The sequence below is a fragment of the Pantherophis guttatus genome, chromosome 7 (assembly GCF_059756535.1).
Source record: "Pantherophis guttatus breed Tessera chromosome 7, ASM5975653v1, whole genome shotgun sequence".
In the NCBI taxonomy this organism is placed as follows: domain Eukaryota; kingdom Metazoa; phylum Chordata; class Lepidosauria; order Squamata; family Colubridae; genus Pantherophis; species Pantherophis guttatus.
Genome location: NC_142069.1, coordinates 1,255,859 through 1,277,495, shown reverse-complemented (window position 1 = coordinate 1,277,495; position 21,637 = coordinate 1,255,859). Strand labels below are relative to the sequence as shown.

The following is a 21,637-nucleotide window of genomic DNA, read 5'->3' as shown; positions in this document are numbered from 1 at the left end:
TGCAGGAGACCTACAGTATACTAGGGATTCGAACCCCCGAACTGCCGACCTTTCTGATCAACAAGCTCAGCATCTTAGCCACTGAGCCACCTAGCCAGGCTCATGGAACCATGGAACAACATGGAAAAGTGTCCAGCAGGGTTTATGTATTTATTTGTTAAATTTATAAGCTGCCCGTCTCCTTGACTCTTCTAAACACTAAAAAGACAAATATAAAACAATTACTTTTTTTAAAAAGCTATATAAAAAATGAGAACCAATGAGATGGGCAGCATGCGGGTGAGATCTTCATCATATCCCATCAACCACCTCCATTGGTGAGTGCCCCTCCTTTGGGCTCCAAGCCCACCAGCAGAACCAGGTTTTGATAACCTCCTGGAGGACCAAAAGGATGGGAGCAGTACTCACCTCCAGTGGCAGAATGTTCCACAAGACAGGGGCCTCAGCAGAAAAGGCTATTCTCCTTCACTCCACTAGCCAGAATTCCTTTCAGGTGTGGCTTCAACCAAGAGTCTGGAGAAGGGATGATGTAGGAGATGGCCATGCAGAGGCCAAGGGTGGGGTCAAATGCACCATCAATTTGGAGTTGCTACGCTCGCATAAGAGACCAAAGCCCAGCCCTCTGTGAATTCCATTGACTCTTATCTGGTGCCTTGACCATTAACAGATCAGATTTTTGTAGATAAAGGTAAAGGTTTCTCATGCCCAGGTGTTTCCGACTCTAGAGGGCAGTGCTCATCTCTGTTTTTTAGCTGAGGGAGCCAGTATTGTCTGAAGATATTTTCATGGTCATGTGGCCAGCATAGCTATACACTAGAAGTGCATGGAATGCTGTTACTTTCCCACCAAAGTGGTACCTATTTATCTACTTGCATCTGCATGCTTTCGAACTGCTAGGTGGGCAGGAGTTGAGGCAAGGATACCATTTCTTATGCATAGGTGTTGTGACTCCGACCCCCAAGCCCGTCTTATCAGAGGGAGAAGACTCCGAAAGTAAAGGAGAGGAGTTGGCAAGGCCTCCCTCTCCAGGACCCTCCTCTCTGGCAATGCCTCAGGTGTCTTCCGAAGGCCAAGAGATAGGCCAGGAGCCAGGCACTTCCGAGCAGCCGCAGTTAGACAGCGACGGAGATAAGCCTTGGCTGGATCCCCGCCAGCGTCGGAAAGACAAGCGCACGCAGCAGAGGAAGAGGTGTGCCAGAGATTAAGCTGAGTCACTGGACCACACCCCACAGGGGATAAAAGGGGGTTGGCCATTCAGGCTTTGTGACGGACAAAACTGAAAGCTAGCCAGTCATTCTGCATTTCTGGAACTTTGTTATATGCTCTGCTTGGACTGATTTTTTGGACTGGACTTGACTATTCTTTGGCTTTTGTGGACTTACTTTGATGTTTCGGTCGGAGGAGATAAACCTCCCTTTGTAAGTAAAAACTTTTGGCAAGCAGCCGCTGGGTTGCTGCCAATTCTGTTATCAAAGGAAATTCTTGTCTCCTGCTTTATTTTAACTCTTGGTCGACTGCTGGTGTGCGTGTGTGAGACGGGGACAGAACAATAGGTAGCATGAAATAAACTTGTAGTACTTTTGAACTTTATTCCAGCTCCTGGTTTCTTGCTCTTGACAGGTGGAAGTGTGGCAATTGTCATCTGTAGGGCCCCTTTGACCTCCTTGTTTTGGATGCTGTAGATTAGGGGGTTCAGCATGGGGGTGATGATACAATACACGGTCAAAATTAGGGTGTCCGCCCCAGGGGTGAAATGCTCCCGGTTCGGACCAGATCACCCGATCCGGTAGCGACGGAGGCGGGTGGTTCAGAGAACCAGTAGCAAAAATCCCTGCCCCCCCCCATTGCCCAGCTGAGCCACGAGATCATCAGAGGCTTTTTTTTTTATTTTAAAAAGCATTTTCTCTACAACCTCTTTGGCCGAAAAAATGCTTTTAAAAGTAAAAAAAAAAGCCTCTGATGATTGCGCAGCTCAGCTGGGATCGTCAGAGGCTTTTAAAAGCATTTTTTCTATAGTCTCTTCAGCGAAGAGGTTGTAGAAAAAAAATGCCTTTAAAAGCCTCTGGCGATTCCAGCTGAGTTGCCTGATTGCCAGAGGCTTTTAAAAGCGTTTTTTTTTTTACAACCTCTTCGGCCAAAGAGGTTGTAGAAAAAATGGTTTTAAAAGTAAAAAAAAAAAAGTTGGCCACACCCACTCAGTCACATTACCTCCCCCCCGTCAAGCCACGCCCACAGAACCGGTAGTAACAAATTTTACATTTCACCACTGGTCCACCCCCAAGGAATATCCCACACTGGGACGGTTGTAATTCAAGTCGGCCATCCCAAAGTAGACAATGACCGTAATCAAGTGGGCACCACAGGTGGAGAAGGTCTTTCTCCTTCCAGTGCTAGATCGGATCTTCAGAATTGTAGATAGGATGTAGATGTAGGAGATGATGACAAGGAGGAAAGGGCTCAGACCCACAAAGGCACTTGCTGTGTGAAGAGCCATCTCATTGACATATGTGTCACTGCAAGCAATTTTCAAGAGTGGGGGGACATCACAGGAGATGTGATGGATCTGGTTGGCTCCACAGAAGACCAAATCAGTGGCCAGGGCAGTGTGAATGGCAGAGTCGAGAAGGCCCCAGATCCATGAAGCCGTAGTCAGAAGGACCCACACCTCCCTACTCAGGAGTTGAGAATAGTGCAAAGGTTTGCAGATGACTGCATAGCTGTCATGCATTTCTTATGCATAAGTAGCATGAAATAAGCTTGTAGTAATTTTGAACTCTACTCCAGCTCCTGGTTTCTTGCTCTTGACAGGTGGAAGTGGGCTAATTGTCACCTGGAAGTTTCCTACGGCTGTCAGGGACACTACTGCACAAGTTACCTGATGTGAGATCCTGTTCATTAAATTGGACTCTAGAGATGAGTTGGGACTTTTGGTGTTGTACCAGTCTTTCTGCTGCATAGCAACCTCCCTGCCTGAGTCTCTTGATGCCATTTCTGGATTAGAAGTGAAATATCCCTGATTTATGGTCTTAGAGAATGTCCATCTGTCCTCTCTGGGGTAGATGTGGCTCAGGACGTCATGGCAATCATTGACCTATCTTAGATCATCCAGGCCTTGGGATGGTGGTCACATACCCGATTTGGCTTTCCTCTCAGAGCAGTGGAGTAATGGGTTGTGTGAATGACCTTGGGGAAGGAAGGAGGGGAAGATATGCTGCCTAGGAAACCATCAGAGAAGAGAGACAGGAGTTCCCAGCTGCTTAAAAGAGGAAGGAATGTAGGAAGGACTTCCATTAATGGATCAGATGTTTAAAAGGAGTGATAGTAAGTTTCTATGTTGAGACTTGCAAGATTTTGTTATTTTAGCCTTATAGTACAGGTTTCTCCAACCTTGGCCACTTTAAAACTTGTGGAGTTCAACTCCCAGAATTCCCTAGCCAGCTGGCTGGGGAATTCTGGGAATTGAAGTCCACAAGTCTTAAGGTGGCCAAGGTTGGAGACCCCTGTTATAGTAAATTAACTCATCTAGTTGTGTCTCCTGTCTGGTTTACCTGGAAGGGCAATGCGATCAGGAACTGGGAGAACTTTGACTGTCCCCCTTGTCATGGTCAGATCACATCCTGATTATTGCAAGGTTCACCAGTACCATTATCCACCACAGGGAGACAGGATCTATTAGATTGGTCCCTCCTCAACGACTGATGGACCTGGATAGGTGTCAGAGGGAACTGTTCCTATTGGTCTGCTCTACCCTCCATGTGAGGTCTTGGTTGTTGCTTGGAACAAGAGGGCCACCGAGACACTGGATTGGGGTGTGCCTATGCCACCTCTCTTGTCTTTCGATCCCCTCAATGCTCATGGTTTACAGAAGAGTTGAGGAAGATGAAATGAGAAAAGAGATGTCTGGAGCATCACTGGGGCTTTATGAGGAACAAATGTAACCAAACATTAGAGCTGTTATTAAGATCTACTACATGACAGTAGGGTGATGGAGTGACAATATTTCTCCAACCTTATTGTACAAACCCCACAGACCAGTTTCAGGTGACCTTGTGTTTGTTTTTTGTTTTTTTGTTTTATTTGATTTATATGCCGCCCTTCTCCGGGGACTCAGGGCGGCTTACAGTGCGTTAAGCAATAGCCTTCATACTTTTATATATTTATACAAAGTCAGCTTATTGCCCCCACAAACTGGGTCCTCAATTTACCTACCTTAGAAAGGATGGAAGGCTGAGTCAACCTTGAGCCTGGCGAGATTCGAACTTGCAGTAATTGCAGACAGCTGGTGTTAATCACAGTGCTTTTAGTCTGCTGAGCTACCAGGCCCTTCCTTGAGCTCATCCCTTGTTCCAAGCTACAACCAAGGTCATCGTTCTCTTGCAGAACTTCAGAACAGAAGATTAGCACTACTGGATTAGTCGAGGATCCAGCTTAGATCAGTATTTGAGTTCTCACAGTGGCTGACCAGCTACCTCTGAGATGCTCACGGTATGATATGGAAATTGAAAGCAGAGAATATTTATAGGTTGAACTGTGAGCTCCTTGGTGCTCTCTGAGCTTGAGGGTTTTCTGGCAGACGTATCGTTACCAAACTTGGTTGCATCATCAGTGTTAGAAGGGAGGGGGCTTTACTTCTAGCATTCCCTTCTAGTACTGATGATGTTACTTAGTTGGGTCATGAAATGTCTTCAAGAAAACAACCAAGCTCAGAGGACACCAAGGACCTCACAGTCCTCCTTCTCCTTCTCTTCCTCCCCTTCCTCCCCCTTCCCCTCCTAGTATTAATGATATACCCAAGTTAGATCATAAAACATCTGCAAAAAAACCCCACCAATCTCAGAGATCACCAAGGACCCCCACATGTGGAAATTCTCCCCTCTCTCATCGGTTTTTTTTTTAACTTGGTTTATATGCCTCCCTTCTCCGGAGACTCAGGGCGGCTTACAGTGCGTTAAGCAATAGCCTTCATACTTTTGTATATTTATACAAAGTCAGCTTATTGCCCCCACAATCTGGGTCCTCATTTCACCTACCTTAGAAAGGATGGAAGGCTGAGTCGACCTTGAGCCTGGCGAGATTCGAACTTACAGTAATTGCAGACAGCTGGTGTTAATCACAATGCTATCAGTCTGCTGAGCCACTAGGCCCTTTACATTGTTCCTTTTCATCTGGACTTTGAGGCAAAGAGAAATAAAACCCAGACATTTTGAGAATATTTTTTTATTTACTTTATCAATCCAATTTATACAGTCCAAGGAATTCTGGGTATTGAACAACATAAAAATAACAAAAAGGGGCTAGAAGGGCCCTTCCAACTCGGTTAATGTGTATTCTGTAAAATCCGTCCTCTCTTAGATTGGAGTCCTAACCTATTGCTAGGTTTTGAATGAGTTTTCATTCAGGTTCAATGTCCCACCTACTCATAACAACAATCTCCGCTTGTTTTCTCCTGAGAGTGGCTCTGCAGGAATCTTAAGAACGTCCTTCTACTCCAGTTCTTTTACACAAATTTCATTTTTCTTAGGGAGCAGAAATGCACGAAATTCAACAAAACACTCAGCCCTAGATGAGGGCTAGTCTACCTTCTGGCTACCAAGAACCTTCCTCAGGGCTCCCTTCACCTCCTTGTTGCGGAGGCTGTAGATCAAGGGGTTCAGCAGGGGGTTGATGATACAAAACATGGTGGAGATCAAGGTGTCCATCTCTAGAGAGTAGCCAGCACTGGGCTGGTTGTAGTTCACAAAGGCATTTCCAAGGCAGACAATCACAACGGCAAGGTGTGAGGCACAGGTGGAGAAGGCTTTGTGTCTACCGGTGTTAGAACGAATCCGCAGAATGCAGCCTAAAATGTAGAAGTAGGACAGGATGATGAAGAGAACAGGGACAAGGCCCACAAAGATGCTGGTGATGTGATTCGTCAATTCATTGACCCATGTATCACTGCAGGCAATTTTTAGGAATGGGGGAACATCACAAAAGATATGAGGAATGTTGTTGTTTCCACAAAACTCCAACCTGGAGGCCAGAGCAACATGGATGGTTGAGTCCAGGAAGCCCCAGAGCCAGATGGCCACAGACAGCTGGATGCACAACTTGCCCCTCATCAGGTGGGCATAGTGCAAAGGTTGGCAGATGGCAGCGTAGCGGTCATAGGCCATGACGGCCAGCAGTGCTGGCTCACATCCTGCAAAGCCAATCAGGAAGAAGGCTTGTGCCAAGCACTGGTTGTAGGAGATGGTGTACTGCTGGCGTATGAGGTTCACCAGGATCTTTGGTACCACCACAGAAGAAAGACAAATATCCAAGCAGGAGAGCTGGCTGAGGAAGAAGTACATGGGGGTGTGGAGATGGGAATCCAGGAGAACCAGAATTATGATCATGAAGTTGCCCAAAAGAGTGACCAAATAGGCAGCCAGAAACACCAAGAAAAAATGGACGTGGTGCCTCTGGAATATGGAGAATGCCAGGAAGATAAATTCTGTCTCCTGTGTTTGGTTGTTGGAATACATCAGGAAGAAAATGGACAGCTGGGAAGAGAGAAATGGGCATGTGAAGAAATTAGAATTAACTATAGGGTGAAATGAGTTAGTTTGGGAGAGCTGGGGAAGAGGAACTTAACTCGCTTCCTGGATTCTTGGGCTTTGACCTGCTGAGAAGCTCTGCAGAACATCCTTTCCAAGTTCTGCATCAGAACCACATTCCATAAAGAGGACAAGTGACTTATCACGAGGAGATGACACAATATGGAATACAGATGGTCTGTGGAGGAAACAGCAGTTCTTCAATTCTGCCTTCTCCAACGTTTGTGTCCTGAAGGTGACATGGTGATTGTCTAAGATGGACCAAAACATTTTTATTTTTATCCTTCAGGAAGTCACCAGCCTACAGATAGACATGATAGTGGGACATCTTTATTTTTCAGTGGGTCCTACTCCTTTCCCTGGCAGCACCAACCATTCAAGGAGAAGGTTGTGAAGAAGCTCCAAGTTCAGGATGTGTGCATCTAGATTTGGTTGTCATGATCTATCTATCTATCTATCTATCTATCTATCTATCTATCTATCTATCTATCTATCTATCTATCTATCTATCTATCTATCAAGATGTTGAGACTCTAGAAAGAGTACAGAAAAGAGCAACAAAGATGATTAGGGGCCTGATGTATAATGAACAGTTGTGGCAACTTGGTGAGAAGGACTAGAGTGACATGATAGCAGTATTCCAATATTTGAGTGGCTCAAAAGGGGGGGGGGATCTATCTAGTCTCCAAAGCATTTGAAGGCAGGCCAAGAAGCAATGAATGGAAAATAAGCAAGGAGAGAAACAACCTAGAACTAAGGAGAAATTTTCTGACAGTGAGAACAATTAACCAATGGAACATCTTGCCTCCAGAAGTTGTGAATGCTCCATCACTGGAGGCTTTTAAGAAGAGACAGGACAGCCTTTTGTCCACAATCATATAGGGTCTCCTATTTGAGCAGAGGGTTGGACTAGAAGACCTCCAAGGTCCCTTCCAACTCTGTTATTCTGTATTCTGTAGACACTCCAATGAATTTTCTTCATCAGATTTCTTTCTTACAGGAGGAACTGTTGTAATATGAGTGTGCTAGGAATCTGACTTGCTTCCAAGAAATTAGACCTTCTTGGCCAGGGGTCTGCAACCTTGGCAACTTTAAGACTTGTGGACTTCAACTCCCAGAGTCCAAAAGTCTTAAAGTGGCCAAGGTTGGAGACTCTTGTTCTTGGCTACTTGGTATCTGCTCTCCTTTCTCACTCTATTTATATTTATTGTAGTCAAAGCATTTATACTATTTCAATGCTAAAAGGTGCTGGAGAGCAATTATCATTTCTCTCTTTTATTATAAGTGTGCATAAACACTAGAAATTTCTTCTACACATGGAGTGTTAGGTACAAAAAGAGTAAGAAAACACATCTGGAGAAGTTTCTGGAACCCAGGTTTGATCTAGGACATAAGATCAAGATAATGAAGAGTTGTAATAGTAACATTTATAAGATTTGAGCATCTTTAGTCTAAAGAAGAGAAGGCTAGACAGAAACATGATAGCAATCTTTCAATTCATGAAGGGCTGACTCAGGGCAGAGGGTGGGGAGGTCTTCTCCAGAGGAAGAGGAGGTCCACCTATTCTCCAAAGCACCAGAAGGCAAGACAAGTAGCAACGGATGGAAACTAATCAAGGAGAGAAGCAACCTGGAACTAAGGATAAATTTCCTGACAGTTAAAACAATTAACCAGTGGAACAGCTTGCCTCTGGAAGTTGTGAATGTTTCAACACTGGAGGTTTTTAAGAAGATGTTGGGCAGTCACTTGTCTGGAATGGTATAAGGTCTCCTGCTTGAGCAGGGAATTGGATCAGAAGACGTCCCTTCCAACTGTGTTATTTTGTTAAGTATGAGAACATTTGAAGGTAAGAGAAAAACCAACAGGTAGAAGCTTAAAAGAGAGAGAGACACACAAACTCAAAATAAAGAGGAATTTCCTGACTATGAGAGCTATGAAGCAGTGGAACAGCTGTCTCTTGGAGTTGTGGAGACTATATTTATAGGTTTTCCAGAAAAAGTTGGAGTCCTTTGTCTGGGATGGTCTGAAGATTTCTGATCTGGACAGGGGGTTGGATTAGAAGACCTCCAAAGTCTCTTCCAACCTTCGATTCTATGATTTTTGAAGGTAGATTTTCTTTTTGGTCAAAGCCTTCATTTGAAGCAAGTCATCGCCCTAGGAAGACACATAAAGCTGAGCTGTCAGTGGTTACAGCTGCCTCTCTCAGCAAGTGAAAATATTTGCCATTTCTGAGCCCCCCCCAACAGAAATTCTGAGGAGGAATTGGGTTCCTCTCGCTCCCCATGTCAATCTCTCCTTGGCACATCTCCCCAAAAGAGGATGCTGGATGGACCACAAAGCAGCTCACCTTTGCTGGTTATCCCAGCTGGAGAAGACCAGCTGGGGCTGAAGCAGAGTCATGTTCTCCCCATCTCCCCAACACAGTTGGATGCAATGAGACGAAAGCTGGCTCAGCCAAAAGTCTGCCAATGGAGAAGGGAGGGAGATCTTTAGAAGCTTGTTCTTACAAGAGAAGCAAGTTGCTCGGTTGTCTGCATGAGCCGTGGTAGATGATGGGCTTGAGGGACAAGGTCCCTTGGCGTGTGGGCCCTAGGAATATTCCTGTCCTGGATCCTGCAGGGAATAGAACTAGGAGGAGGTCCTCTGGGGCCAAACTCTTTCATCCTAGGACTTGCTTGGAGACAAGTGAAGCCAGACAGGGAAGTTTAATTGTGTAGAGGGAGGAGTGAAAAGGAAGGAAGCAAAGCACAGTAATTTGTCAGATTTGAAGCATAACCAATGAAGAGCAGATATTTGAGTTAAGTTACCTCCTTTTGTTATTAATTGGTGTCCTAAATTTCTTTTTCTGTCTGTAGCCTGGAATTGCCAGGTTGCCTCCATTTACTTTAGGTACTACAAGGTCTGATTGCTTTTCTTTCTTTCTTTCTTTCTTTCTTTCTTTCTTTCTTTCTTTCTTTCTTTCTTTCTTTCTTTCTTTCTTTCTTTCTTCCTTCCTTCCTTCCTTCCTTCCTTCCTTCCTTCCTTCCTTCCTTCCTTCCTTCCTTTCTTTCTTTCTAAAAATCAGCTAACAATTTGGAACTCAGAACTCAAATAAAGAACTGTGGTTCTCTCTGAGCTTGGTTGTATTTCTTGCAGACATTCATGACCCAACTACATCACCAGTGCTAGAAGAGAATGGGGTTTGTGGAGAGGAGGAGGAGGAAGAGGAAGAGGAGGAAGAAGAGGAGGAGGAGGAGGAGGATGGTGGGATCCTTGCTGTTTTCTGAGCTTGATTATTTTCCCCAGACATTTCATGACCCAACTAGATAACATCATCAGTGCTAAGAAGAAGTGGGGTTTGCAGAATGGAAGAGGAGGAGGAGGAGAAGGGGAGGAGGGCCTGAGTGCTGAGTGCATTTAAGGTGCTGGTTTTGACCGAGAGAGCCTTTCATGGCATGGTATTAGGCTATCTGAGGGACCATTTCTCCCAGTGGTTCCATTACTCCCTCTGGTGCACCATCACCCTAAGTTGCCTTTGGTGAGATATCCAGCTACATATGTTTGATTAGTGAATATATGATAAAACATAAAATCCAAGACAACAGGAGTTCAATTCCCATCTATGCCAACCCTTCAAGGTAGATCAGGCTAGAAAGCTAATGCCATGTAGGTCAGGACTACTGTTATTGTGACAGATCTAGGAACAGAATCTGGTAAGTCTGAAGATATTTCTTTCTCCCTCACTTTATCTTTCGGTGAACTAGGGAGGGGCTTATTTGAGATATTTTTCTCCTCTTCCTTAGTCTTGGCTGAAGCCCTGCTTATCTGATTGTTGCCTTGGTAGAGGCTCTTCCTTCAGTCTTTCTTTCGTTCCCTATGCCCTTACATCCATCCTGGCCAACAGATGTCTGCACCCTACACATCTGAAGGGCAGGTGAATGGGATTCTTGAATATTTGATGTCCCACCCTGAGCAGAGGGGGTCTGGTTAGAGGATGAAACTTAGAGGGGACTCGCCCTAATCGATCAATCAGTTACAAATGGAGGGCAGGAAGTATGTACTTGGAAAGTTTTATTACTGTTGCCTTTCTGTAAAGTGGATTGAAGTCATTTAGTTGTGTTTCTTGTCTGGTTTACCTGGGGAGGCCAATAATAACCCCAGTTTGTGCTTCTTGTCTGGCTTAGCCCCAAAGGCTGACATCAGTACTTAAATAAGGATGAAAATACATTTTTCAAAGTGGATGTTTAAGAGAAAATGTATTAACGAAGAAAGTTTCAACCTGTGCAAATGGGAAAGTGAATTCAATGTAATTTATCCCTCTGGGTCCTCTGGAGTCTTGAGGATCATTAATTGACTGCTGTTTCATAGTAAAGCAAAGATGATGAAATTTCTTCTGTTTGTTATAAATGGATTGCGATGACAAAGAATTGGATTGCACCCTCCGTGGTGTGCTTGCTTGGGCACACAAACCCGTAATGAGGTCCCTTAACTCTCATTTTCATCATTCCAGAAAGACGGACCAATTACGGTAACTGACTTTCTCTCATCAATGCTGGTTATTCCCACCAGCAGCACCTTCTCCTGTGAGCTGGTCCAGGGAGATCAGCCTCCGCTCTCAGGCATAGAGTTGAGCCCCAGAGCAGTAAAACTTTTGACTCTGTTTTCAGAGTTGAAAGTTACACTCTATTGCGAAGCGAATAACAGCATATCAGTGTTGGAAGGGATCTCAGAGGTCTTCTAGTCCAACCCCCTGCTCAAGCAGGAAACCCTATACCATTTCAGGCAAATGGTTGTCCAATCTCTTCTTAAAAGCCTCCAATGAGGGAGCACCCACAACTTCTGGAGGCAAGTTGTTCCACTGGTTAATTCCTCCCTTTGTTCTAGATTGCTTCTCTCTTTGGTTAGATTCCATCCATTGTGTCTTCTCCTGCCTTCAGGGGCTTTGGAGAAGAGATTGTAATCTTGTAAATCACCCAGTGTTACTGTGTAGTAAGATGGGCAGCTAATAAATTTCACAGATAGATAGATAGATAGATAGATGATAGATAGATAGATAGATAGATAGATGAGTGGGTGGGTGGGTGGGTGGACGGATGGAGGTAGATAGATAGATGATAGATGGATGGATGGATGGATAGAGATAGAGATAGAGGTAGATAGATAGATGATAGATCAGTGGTTCCCAACCTTTTTTTGGCCATGCCCCACCTAAGCATCTCTAAAATCCTGATCCCCCCCACCCCCGGTGACATATAATTCTTACTATTCAAAAAGTGACTCCTACTCACACGGAGGAAGCCTAAAATGCCATTAACTTGGTTTAAACAAGGTTCCAATTGCCCCCATTAAAAAATCAAATTGCCCCCTGTGGGGCGTGGCCCCACGTTGGGAACCACTGTGATAGATAGATGGATGGATGGATAGAGATAGAGGTAGATAGATATAGATAGATGATAGATAGATAGATAGATAGATAGATAGATAGATAGATAGATAGATAGATAGATGATAGATAGATGATAGATAGATAGATAGATAGATAGATAGATAGATAGATAGATAGATAGATAGATAGACAATCCCTAACAGGGACCAAAATGGCTTATCTTTGTTAAGCTGTTAAGACCTGGCTCTTCCCCCGTGTATTGGGGTCAGTTGAGTGGTCCCTTCTGATCATTTTTTTAAATGGATTTTGTACTTATAAACAGGCAGTCCTCACTTTAGAAGAGGTGCAGTGGCTGAGTGGTTAAGATGCTGGCCTTGTCAAATGAAAGGTTGGCAGTTTGAGACCCAAGCACCTCATGGCAGGGTGAGCTCCCGTTCCTTGCTCCAGCTCCTGTCCACCTAGCAGTTTGAAAGCATGCAAATGCGAGTAGATAAATAGGTATCACTTCAGCGGGAAGGTAACAGCATTTGATACGCCTTGGCTAATGGTCATGCTGGCCAGATGACCATGAAATTTCTTCGGACAATGCTTACTCTTTGGCTGTGAATTGGAGATGAGCACTGTCCCTTAAAGCGGGATACAACTGGACAGGAGAAAAGCTTTTCTTTAGTCCTCATTTACTAACTGCAGTGGAGTCCAAGAACTCCATCACTAAGCCAGTAACATGACCATGCCAAACTTATGGTGTTAGTTCCATTGGGGTCATTATGTGAATCACTAGGGGTCATTAAGTGCAACATCAAATGACTAAGACTTGCAATTTCCTGCTGGCTTCCCCAGTGTCTTCACTTGTCAGAGTGTAAAGGTTGCTATAAATGATGATTACATGACCATGGGATGCTGTGATGGCTGCTAGTTTGAGGACCAATCATAAAGGTACTTTTTCAGCAGTCATAACATCGAATGGTCTCTGAAAGAGGACTAGGTTGCTTCTCTCCTTGATTGGTTCCCATCTGTTGCTTCTTGTCCTGCCTTCAGGGGCTTTGGAGAATAGCTTGACTCCCTCTTCTTTGGGGCAGCCCCTCAAATATTGGAAGATTGTTATCATGTCACCCCAATCCTTCTTTTCATTAAACTAGACATACCCAGTTCTTCATATGTTTTAGCCTCCTGTCCCCTAATCATCCTGCTTGCTCTTCTCTGAACTCTTTCCAGAGTCTCCACATCTTTTTTATATTGTGGTGGCCAAAACTGGATGCAGGATTCCAAGTGTGGCCTTACCAAGGCATTACAGATAATCCTTGACCTACGACCACAATTGAACCCAATATTTCTGTTGTTAAGCAGGGCAGTTATTAAGTGAATTTTGTCCCGTTTTAGAACTTTACTTTCCATGGTTGATCAGTGAATCCTTACAGTCATTAAGTTAGTAACCCGGTTGTTAAGTGAATCTAGCTTCCCCATTGACTTTGCTTGTCAGTAAGTTGCAAAAGGGGATCAGTGTGAGCGTCATAAATACAGGTAGTCCTCGACTTACAACCGCATTGAGCCCAGAATTTCTGTGGCTGGGTGAGACGTTTGCTAAGTGAGCTTTGCCCCTTTTTGCGGCCTTTCTTGCCAGAGTCATTAAGCGAATCACTGCAGTTGTTAAGTTAGGAACACGGTTGTTAAGTGAAACTGGTTCCCCCATTGACTTTGCTGGTCAGTAGGTCGCAAAAGGGGGTCATGTGGACCCTGGGACTCTTCAACCGTCACAAGTACATGCCAGTTTCCAAGCTTCCAAATTTTAGATCACGTGTCCATGGGCATGCTGCAACGGTCATAAGTGTGAAAAATGGTCAAAAGTCACTTTTTTCAGTTCTGTTGTAACTTCACACGGTCACTAAACAAATGGTTGTAAGTCAAAGAGGAGCCTGGATAGCTCTGCAGACAAAGACACTGTAATTTAACACCAGCTGTCTGCAATTAAAGTAAGTTCGAATCTCGCCAGGCTCAAGGTTGACTCAGCCTTCCATCCTTTCTAAGGTAGGTAAATTGAGGACCCGGATTGTGGGGGCAATAAACTGACTTTGTATAAATATACAAAAGGATGAAGGCTATTGCTTAACGCATTGTAAGCCACCCTGAATCCCCGGAGAAGGGCGGCATATAAATCAAATTAAAAAAAAAAAAAGATTATGTGTATAAAGTGGTATTAACACTTCCTGTGATTGTGATTCTTTTCCTCTGTTTAATGCAGCCTAGGATTGTCTTGGCTTTTTTGGCTGCTGCTGCACATGGCTGGCTCAGATTTAAGGGATTGTCCACTAGGACTCCAAAGCAGGGGTGAAATGCTCCCCATCCGGTAGCGATGGAGGCGGGTGGTTCGGAGAACCGGTAGCAAAAATCCCTGCACCCGCCCCATGCCCAGCTGAGCCGCACGATCAACAGAGGCTCTTTTTTTTTTTTACTTTTAAAAGCATTTTTTCTACAACCTCTTTGGCCGAAAAAATGCTTTTAAAAGTAAAAAAAAGCCTCTGATGATCGTGCAGCTCAGCTGGGATCGTCAGAGGCTTTTTTTCTTTTAAATGCCTCTGCCGATCAGGCAACTTAGCTGGGATCGTCAGAGCCTTTTGAAAGCATTTTTATACAACCTCTTCGCCAAAGAGGTTGTAGAAAAAATGCTTTTAAAAGTAAAAAAAAAAAATTGGCCATGCCCACCCAGTCACATTACCCCCCCCAAACCACGCCCATAGAACCGGTAGTAACAAATTTTAGATTTCACCACTGCCTCCAAGGTCCCTCTCACAATTACTGCTGTTGAGCCAGGTACCCCCTATTCTATACCTGTGTCTGTGGTTTTTATTGCCCAAGTGCAAAACCTCACTTTTCAAATGCAAAGAAGGAATTTTCTAGAAAACCTCTTCTTCTCACGCTGAGGTTTCTCCCTCCTTGTTAGCAAGGAGTCCCTCAGGGCCAGGCAGGTTGAGCGTTAAATGTCTTCTCTCACAGTGTTTGCAGCCAGCTTCATTATGTTGGGGGTGCAAGAGCCAGGTACTCCGCAGGTAAGACTGGGTCCACCAAGGAGGAGGGTCCACATTCATGGCTGGGAGGGTTTGGTGTTCAAAGGGCTGGGAAAAAACATTGCATTGTGGAGTTCCTTTGTTAAGTGAGAGGCTACGATGAAAGATAGTTGCCCAAGATGTGTTGGCTAGTCCATGCCAAATATCTTTTTTTTAAAAAAATTTTTTTTAATATTTTATTATAACACAATATGACAAACACGTAACATACAACGTATAAATATATCCTCTTTTTAACCAATGTTTCTTAGTGGTCTTCTTTCCGTTTTGTACCTTTCCCCCTGTATCTCTCTTACTGTTTCATTGTCTTCCTTGTCCCTTTTCCTTTGGTTACATTGTATTTTCTAACACTAATAGCCTTAATTTTATACACTTCCATATATTTGTTATATCCATATTTTACCTTTTTAAATTCTCCCCTGTATTTATTGTTCTTTATTTCTAGTCTCAAGCCATTCATACCATTTGTTCCAAATTATTTATTTATTTTATTTATTTTTATTTATTTTTATATGCCGCCCTTCTCCGGAGACTCAGGGCGGCTTACAATGCGTTAAGCAATAGCCTTCATACTTTTTTGTATATTTTATACAAAGTCAGCTTATTGCCCCCACAAACTGGGTCCTTAATTTACCCACCTTAGAAAGGATGGAAGGCTGAGTCAACCTTGAGCCTGGTGAGATTTGAACTCACAGTAATTGCAGGCAGCTGGATTTAAATGCTGCCTTAGTAGGAGGCATTAGCCTCCTATGCCACTCAGGCTCTGTAATGATTAATTATGTAATAATCTGCCTCTTCTTTTTCCTTAATTTCTTTTGTTAATTTGGTCCATCTCGGCACATTCTAAAACTTTTTCTATCACTTCTTCATCTGTTGGTGTCTTTTCTGTTTCCAATTTTTGCATATGTTATTCCAAATCTTTTTTTAAAAAATATTTTTTTTATTTTTTCAAACATAAACATAAAATATATCTTTCAAGAACGAAATCTCGATCCGGTCATAGATAGGTACAATCACTTACATTTCTTTAACCAGCTCCATTCACAGTTTCCCATTACATCTTTTAAAATTAAAAATCAGAACATAAAATTATTCAACATGAATTATCTAGCATCTTAATCTAAATCATTCTATTATATCACCACGAATTTAATTTCCAAATAAACTTAACTCATTTTTATCTTTTAACCTCAATATCAAAACATTAATCTTAAAAAATATTCTAACCTCTTAATCTAATTATTTACCTTACATTTGATAAAGTCTAAGATTTAAAGATTTGATGAAATGGGCCTAGAGATTAAGAAATATGGATAGAATTTTGTTCTATAAATTGAAATAAAAATGGAGTTGTATTTAATTTGAAAATAAGATTTGTGGTGATAAAATTGTAAGGTAAATAATGTTATTCCAAATCTTGAGCTCTCTGTGCAACCAGGGGAAAGTCTGGGGTTGCAAAGAGAAGAGACGTCTGGCTGGAAACAACCAGGGTGTTTGCCCCGGTCCGTGTCCTTCTCCATCTGACTATCCAGGTTCAAAGCTGCCTCCTAGATCATGAAAAGAAGTCTCCGTCTTTGTTTCTGGATGGGAACTTTCTCTCCTTGTCTGTATTGAGATTTAATTTATTGCCCTCCCATCTGATTCATTCCTGTATCCAGTTTTTGATTCAAGAAAGCTGTTCAGACCTAGAAAGAGCCACAGAGATGATGAAGGAACTGGAGGCTAAAACATATGAAGAATGGTTGCAGGAACTGGGTAGGTCTAGTTTAATGAAAAGAAGGACCAGGGGGTGACAGGATAGCAGTCTTCCAATATTTGAGGGGCTCCTACAAAGATGAGGGGAGTCAAACTATTTTGCAAAGCACCTGAAGGCAAAACAAGAAGCAATGGATGGAAACTCATCAAGGAGAGAAGCAACCTAGAACCAAGGAAGAATTTCCTGACAGTGAGAACAATTAGTCAGTGGAACAGAAGTTGCCTCCAGAAGTTCTGGGTGCTCCATCACTGGAGGTTTTTAGAAAGAGACTGGGCAGCCATTTGTCTGGAATGGTAAAGGGCCTCCTGCTTGAGCCAGGGGATGGACTAGAAGACCTCCAAGGTCCCTTCCAACTCTGATGATGTTCTATGGCCTACATGCTTTGTTCCTTTGATGGTGCAGTGTGGAAACTGAGGTGTAACATCTTCATTAAAACTGCCATGACTGTGGTGGTAGTTAAGGGGGCTTGAAGGGCTAGTTCCACCACCTTCCCTTCCCCAGTGCAGGAAGTGGGACTTTGGGGGCCACAGGAAATAAGTTGCATAATTAATCCTCTTCTTTCTTATCTGTCAGTCCTGGGTCATTTTGATCAGGAAACTGATATGATATTCTTTTTTATTTCCTTTTATTTCAAAAATGTCACAACAAATCCTCTCTCTCTCTCTCTTTTTTTTTTTTGTTATTCTTCCTGTAGCTTCCTTTGCCAACCTCCGGTTATTCCAGACTTCCTGGCTCTATTTGTCTGCGATGGTCCTAGATGTACCAGTAAGACCAGCTAGAAGTTTTCTTGAAGGACAGTGCTTGGGTGAGTTTGTCTCCTGGCAGATAGTGGATAATTACTGCCCCCAATTTCTGCAATTTCATGCCTTTTTGAAACATCTGCCACTTTTTGGTTGTGTGGTAGTAGAGGTTGAGTAGTGACCCAAAGAAGAGGAGGGGGGATTCAACCTATTCTCCAAAATGTGTGAGGGCAGGACAAGAAATAACGGGAGGAAGATCATTCAAGAGAGAGATTCAACCTAGAAGTAAGGAGACATTTCCTGACAGGGAGGACGATTAATCAGTGGAACCTCCTGCCTCCAGAAGTTGTGGGTGCTCCATCACTGGAGATTTTCAGGAAGAGATTGGATATCCATCTGCCTGGGGTGATATACGGTCTCCTGCTTGAACAGGGGGTGATTAGAAGACCTCCAAGGTCCCTTCCAACTCTATTATTCTATGTTCTATATTCTATCGTTACCATCACTGCCATATTTCTTTGTCTATTTTAACCAAATGCTCTCTATGCCAGGGGCCTCCAACTTTGGCAACTTTGAGACTTGTGGACTTCAACTCCCAGTGTTCCTCAGCCAGAACCAGAATTTAGAATAGCAGAGTTGGAAGGGACCTTGGAGGTCTTCTAGTCCAACCCCCTGCTTAGGCAGGAAACCCTACCAGACAAATGGTTATTCAACATCTTCTTAAAAACCTCCAGTGTTGGAGCATCCACAACTTCTGGAGGCAACTTCTGTTCCACTGTTAATTGTTCTCACTGTCGGGAAATTTCTCCTTACTTCTAAGTTGTTTCTCTCCTTGATTAGTTTTCACCCATTGCTTCTTGTCCTGCCCTCAGGTGCTTTGGAGAAGAGGTTGACTTCTTTGGGGCAGCCCCTGAGATACTGGAAGGCTGCTATCCTGTCTCCCCTAGCCCTTCTTTTCATTAAACTAGACCTACCCAGTTCCTGCAACTGTTCTTCATATGTTTTATCTCTGAGTCCCCTGGAGTTGAAGTCCACAAGTCTTAAAGTTGCCGAGGTTGGAGACCCCTGGTCTATGCTATCTCAAATTCACTAAATATATACAGTGCATACAGGGAGACCCCCCCTCTTCCCATTGTTCTCATTTCTTTGGAAAAAAACCATCCTTGAGCTGAGATATTAAAACATGGGAATGATAGCAATTCCATCTACCTTCTCCCAGGTTGAGAGCTCAAGTTGAGTTGCACGTGGACAATGAGAGCCATGGACTTTATGAGTCCACGTTCTTCCTGATCATTTGTGGAGTAGTTGGATGGTTCTCATTGAAGCAGCTATCTCACTTGGTTAGTGAGATGGACGGCATATAAATGTAAAAATAAATAAGTAAATAAATACTTTCCTTTCTTCCCACTGTACTCAAGTCTTACTTCAGATTTTTGTAAGAATTTAAAGCAGCCTTGTGCCCAGCATGCTTCATTCAGACAACCCAGACCAATGTCCTAAAATCCAGATCTTTAACAGCTTTATTAAGGTTGTCAGTGTTGAGGTTACCTACTTTGGGTGATGAAACATCTGCAAGAAAACAACCAAGCTCAGAGAGCACCAAGGACCTCCTGATTTTAATTCCTGAGCTACAAATATTCTCCTTTATTGGTTATTAGGACCAGCTCAATGGCTCAAGCGTCTTTCAATCAATGAATTCAGTTTAAAAAAAGACCAATCACCGAGCTAGGTACGTGCAATCTGAAGTTAAGATTGGACAGCCGTTTGCCTGAAATGGTATATAGGGTTTTCTGCCTGAGCAGGAGCTTGGGCTGGAAGACCTCCGAGGTCCCTTCCGACCCTGCTGTTCTGTTCTATATTCCATTCCATTCCATTCCACTCCACTCCACTCCTATTCCTATTCCTATTCCTATTCCTATTCCTATTCCGTTCCGTTCCGTTCCGTTCCGTTCCGTTCCGTTCCGTTCCGTTCCGTTCCGTTCCATTCCATTCCATTCTATTCTATTCTATTCTATTCTATTCTATTCTATTCTATTCTATTCTATTCTATTCTATTCTATTCTATTCTATTCTATTCTATTCTATTCTATTCCTATCCCAAGGTGGACAATGCAGGCCAGATGGACTAGTTAATTTTATTGAAAATAAGTTATATTTAATGTTCGCAGAGAGAAGGAGGAGGAAGAGGAGGAGGAGGTCAATGACTGTGAGGTCCTTGGTGCTCTCTGAGCTTGGTGGTTTTGTTGCAGATGTTTCATGACTCAAGGAGGAACATCATCAGTGCTAGAAGGGAATGGGGTTTGCAGAGAGGAGGAGGAGGAGGAGGAGGAGGAGGAGGAGGAGGAGGAGGAGGAGGAGGAGGACGTTCTGTGACCCAGCTATGTCACAGCATCAGTGCTTGAAGGGAGTGGGTTCTGCAGAGTGGAGAAGGAGGAGGAGGAGGACTGTGAAGCCCTTGGTGCTCTCAGAATATGGTTGCTTTCATTACCCAATTAGGTAAGTCCATATGGAAGTACACAGGGCAAGCCCTTGTATATAAACAGAGAGCAAACCTCGCTCCCTTCTAGCATTGATAATGTTACCTAGTTGGGTCATGAAACGTTTGCAAGAAAACCATCATGTTCAGAGACCACCAAGGAGCTCACCATCTCCAATTTGTCACCATGTTCTTAAACCCCCTTACCTTTTGTTCTTCCCTGTGCAGATCGACATTGTGGTTGTCATGGAGGCCAGCAATCATACCCAGGTGGCCGAATTCATCTTTCTTGGTTTCTCAGGTGTTCCGCATGGCCAGATCTACCTCTTCGTGGTGTTCCTAGCGATTTACCTGGTAACCCTAATTGGCAACGCCACCATCTTCACCCTGATCCAGGTGGATACACGTCTTCACAGCCCCATGTACTTCTTCCTCAGCCATTTGTCCTGCTTAGATGTTTGTTACTTATCTGTCACGGTCCCCAAGATCCTGATCAATTTCTTGCACCGGAGAAACACCATTTCGTACAACCAGTGCATGGCTCAAATGTTCTTCCTGATGACGTTCGCAGGATCCGAATGCGCCCTTTTGGCCATTATGGCCTTCGACCGCTATGCCGCCATTTGTCAGCCGTTGCATTACAATACGCTGATGAGCAGCCAGGTGCGTGTCCCCCTGGCTGTTGCTTCTTGGATCTGGGGCTTCCTTGATTCATCCCTCCACACGACCCTGGCCACCAATTTGGACTTCTGTGGGGCCAACCACATCGACCACATCTTCTGTGATGTTCCACCCCTCCTGAAAATTGCCTGCAGTGACACCTATGTCAATGAGCTCACTCTCCACTTGGCCAGCATCTTCATGGGCCTGAGCCCTTTCCTCTTTATCCTCTTCTCTTACACGTATATCGTCTCTGCCATCCTGAAGATCCGTTCTAATACCGGCAGGAGCAAAGCTTTCTCCACTTGCGCTGCCCACTTGGTTGTGGTCACTATCTACTTTGGCATGGCCAATGTGAACTACAACCGTCCCAGTGTGGGCTACTCCTTAGGGGTGGATACCTTAATCTCCACCCTCTATTGTATCCTCACCCCTATGTTGAACCCCTTAATCTACAGCCTCCGTAATAAGGAGGTCAAGGAAGCCCTACAGAAGCTTCTGAGTGGCCTGAAGACTGTTTATACCTTTAACCCATCAAAATAACCCATCAAAGTGTATTTGATCGAAGAGCTTCTTGGTCTCCTGCCCTTGCCAAGAGGAGCCCAGAGGATCTTCCAGAAAATCTACTCAGTTGGAGCTTTCCAAACTGGTTCTCCAACAACATCAAGAGAGGCTGACTAGTCCCATCTTCTGACCAATGAGCTGAGGAATTCCCAAAGATGGTTTTCCAAAAGGGAAACTTGACTTTCTGAGGTTGTTCCTTGAAAACGTTTCACTTCTCATCCAAAAAGATTCTACATCTTCTTCTTGACCTGAAAGAGCTTCTTGGATGAGAAGAGAAATGTTTTCAAGGAAAACAAGAAACCAAGAAAGTCCACTTGTCTTTTGGAAAAGCACCTTTGGGACAGCCATGACCCTGGAGGACTGAGAATCCCTTAGATGTTGAACTCAGGAATTTATGTTCAGAAAGAAGCTCAAAGAAAAAATGTTGAGCAGAGCT

The 21,637-nt window shown here is 43.8% G+C and overlaps 3 protein-coding genes across 3 annotated transcripts; 1 reads left to right on the top strand and 2 right to left on the bottom strand.

Annotated features, from left to right (window-relative positions):
• Positions 1–301: 301 nt before the first annotated feature.
• LOC117656818 (olfactory receptor 5V1-like) lies at positions 302–2,728 on the bottom strand. The gene is made up of 3 exons (XM_087873495.1): positions 2,276–2,728; positions 1,579–1,756; positions 302–375 (listed from the first exon to the last, which is right to left on the bottom strand). Exons 1-3 carry the CDS (start codon positions 2,726–2,728, stop codon positions 302–304), a joined length of 705 nt encoding a protein of 234 aa, XP_087729621.1.
• Positions 2,729–5,324: 2,596 nt separating this feature from the next.
• LOC117656809 (olfactory receptor 5V1-like) lies at positions 5,325–6,506 on the bottom strand. Its single transcript, XM_060688723.2, has one exon. The coding sequence runs from the start codon at positions 6,504–6,506 to the stop codon at positions 5,571–5,573; it is 936 nt and encodes a 311-aa protein (XP_060544706.2). The 3' UTR covers positions 5,325–5,570.
• Positions 6,507–20,208: 13,702 nt separating this feature from the next.
• On the top strand, positions 20,209–21,212 carry LOC117659101 (olfactory receptor 5AR1-like). The gene has a single exon (XM_034407216.3). The coding sequence runs from the start codon at positions 20,224–20,226 to the stop codon at positions 21,178–21,180; it is 957 nt and encodes a 318-aa protein (XP_034263107.1). The 5' UTR covers positions 20,209–20,223; the 3' UTR covers positions 21,181–21,212.
• The last annotated feature ends 425 nt before the right edge of the window (positions 21,213–21,637 follow it).

Excerpts from the sequence above, each read along its gene's own strand:
- LOC117659101 (XM_034407216.3), top strand. The coding sequence starts at position 20,224 with ATGGAGGCCAGCAATCATACCCAGGTGGCCGAATTCATCTTTCTTGGT.
- LOC117656809 (XM_060688723.2), bottom strand. The coding sequence starts at position 6,506 with ATGTATTCCAACAACCAAACACAGGAGACAGAATTTATCTTCCTGGCA.
- LOC117656818 (XM_087873495.1), bottom strand. The coding sequence starts at position 2,728 with ATGCATGACAGCTATGCAGTCATCTGCAAACCTTTGCACTATTCTCAA. Across the intron at positions 1,757-2,275 it reads GTGTGGGATATTCCTTGGGG|CATTTCACCCCTGGGGCGGA; the intron begins GTGGACCAGTGG and ends CCGAACCGGGAG. Across the intron at positions 376-1,578 it reads AGCTGGAATAAAGTTCAAAA|GAGGTTATCAAAACCTGGTT; the intron begins GTACTACAAGTT and ends TTGGTCCTCCAG.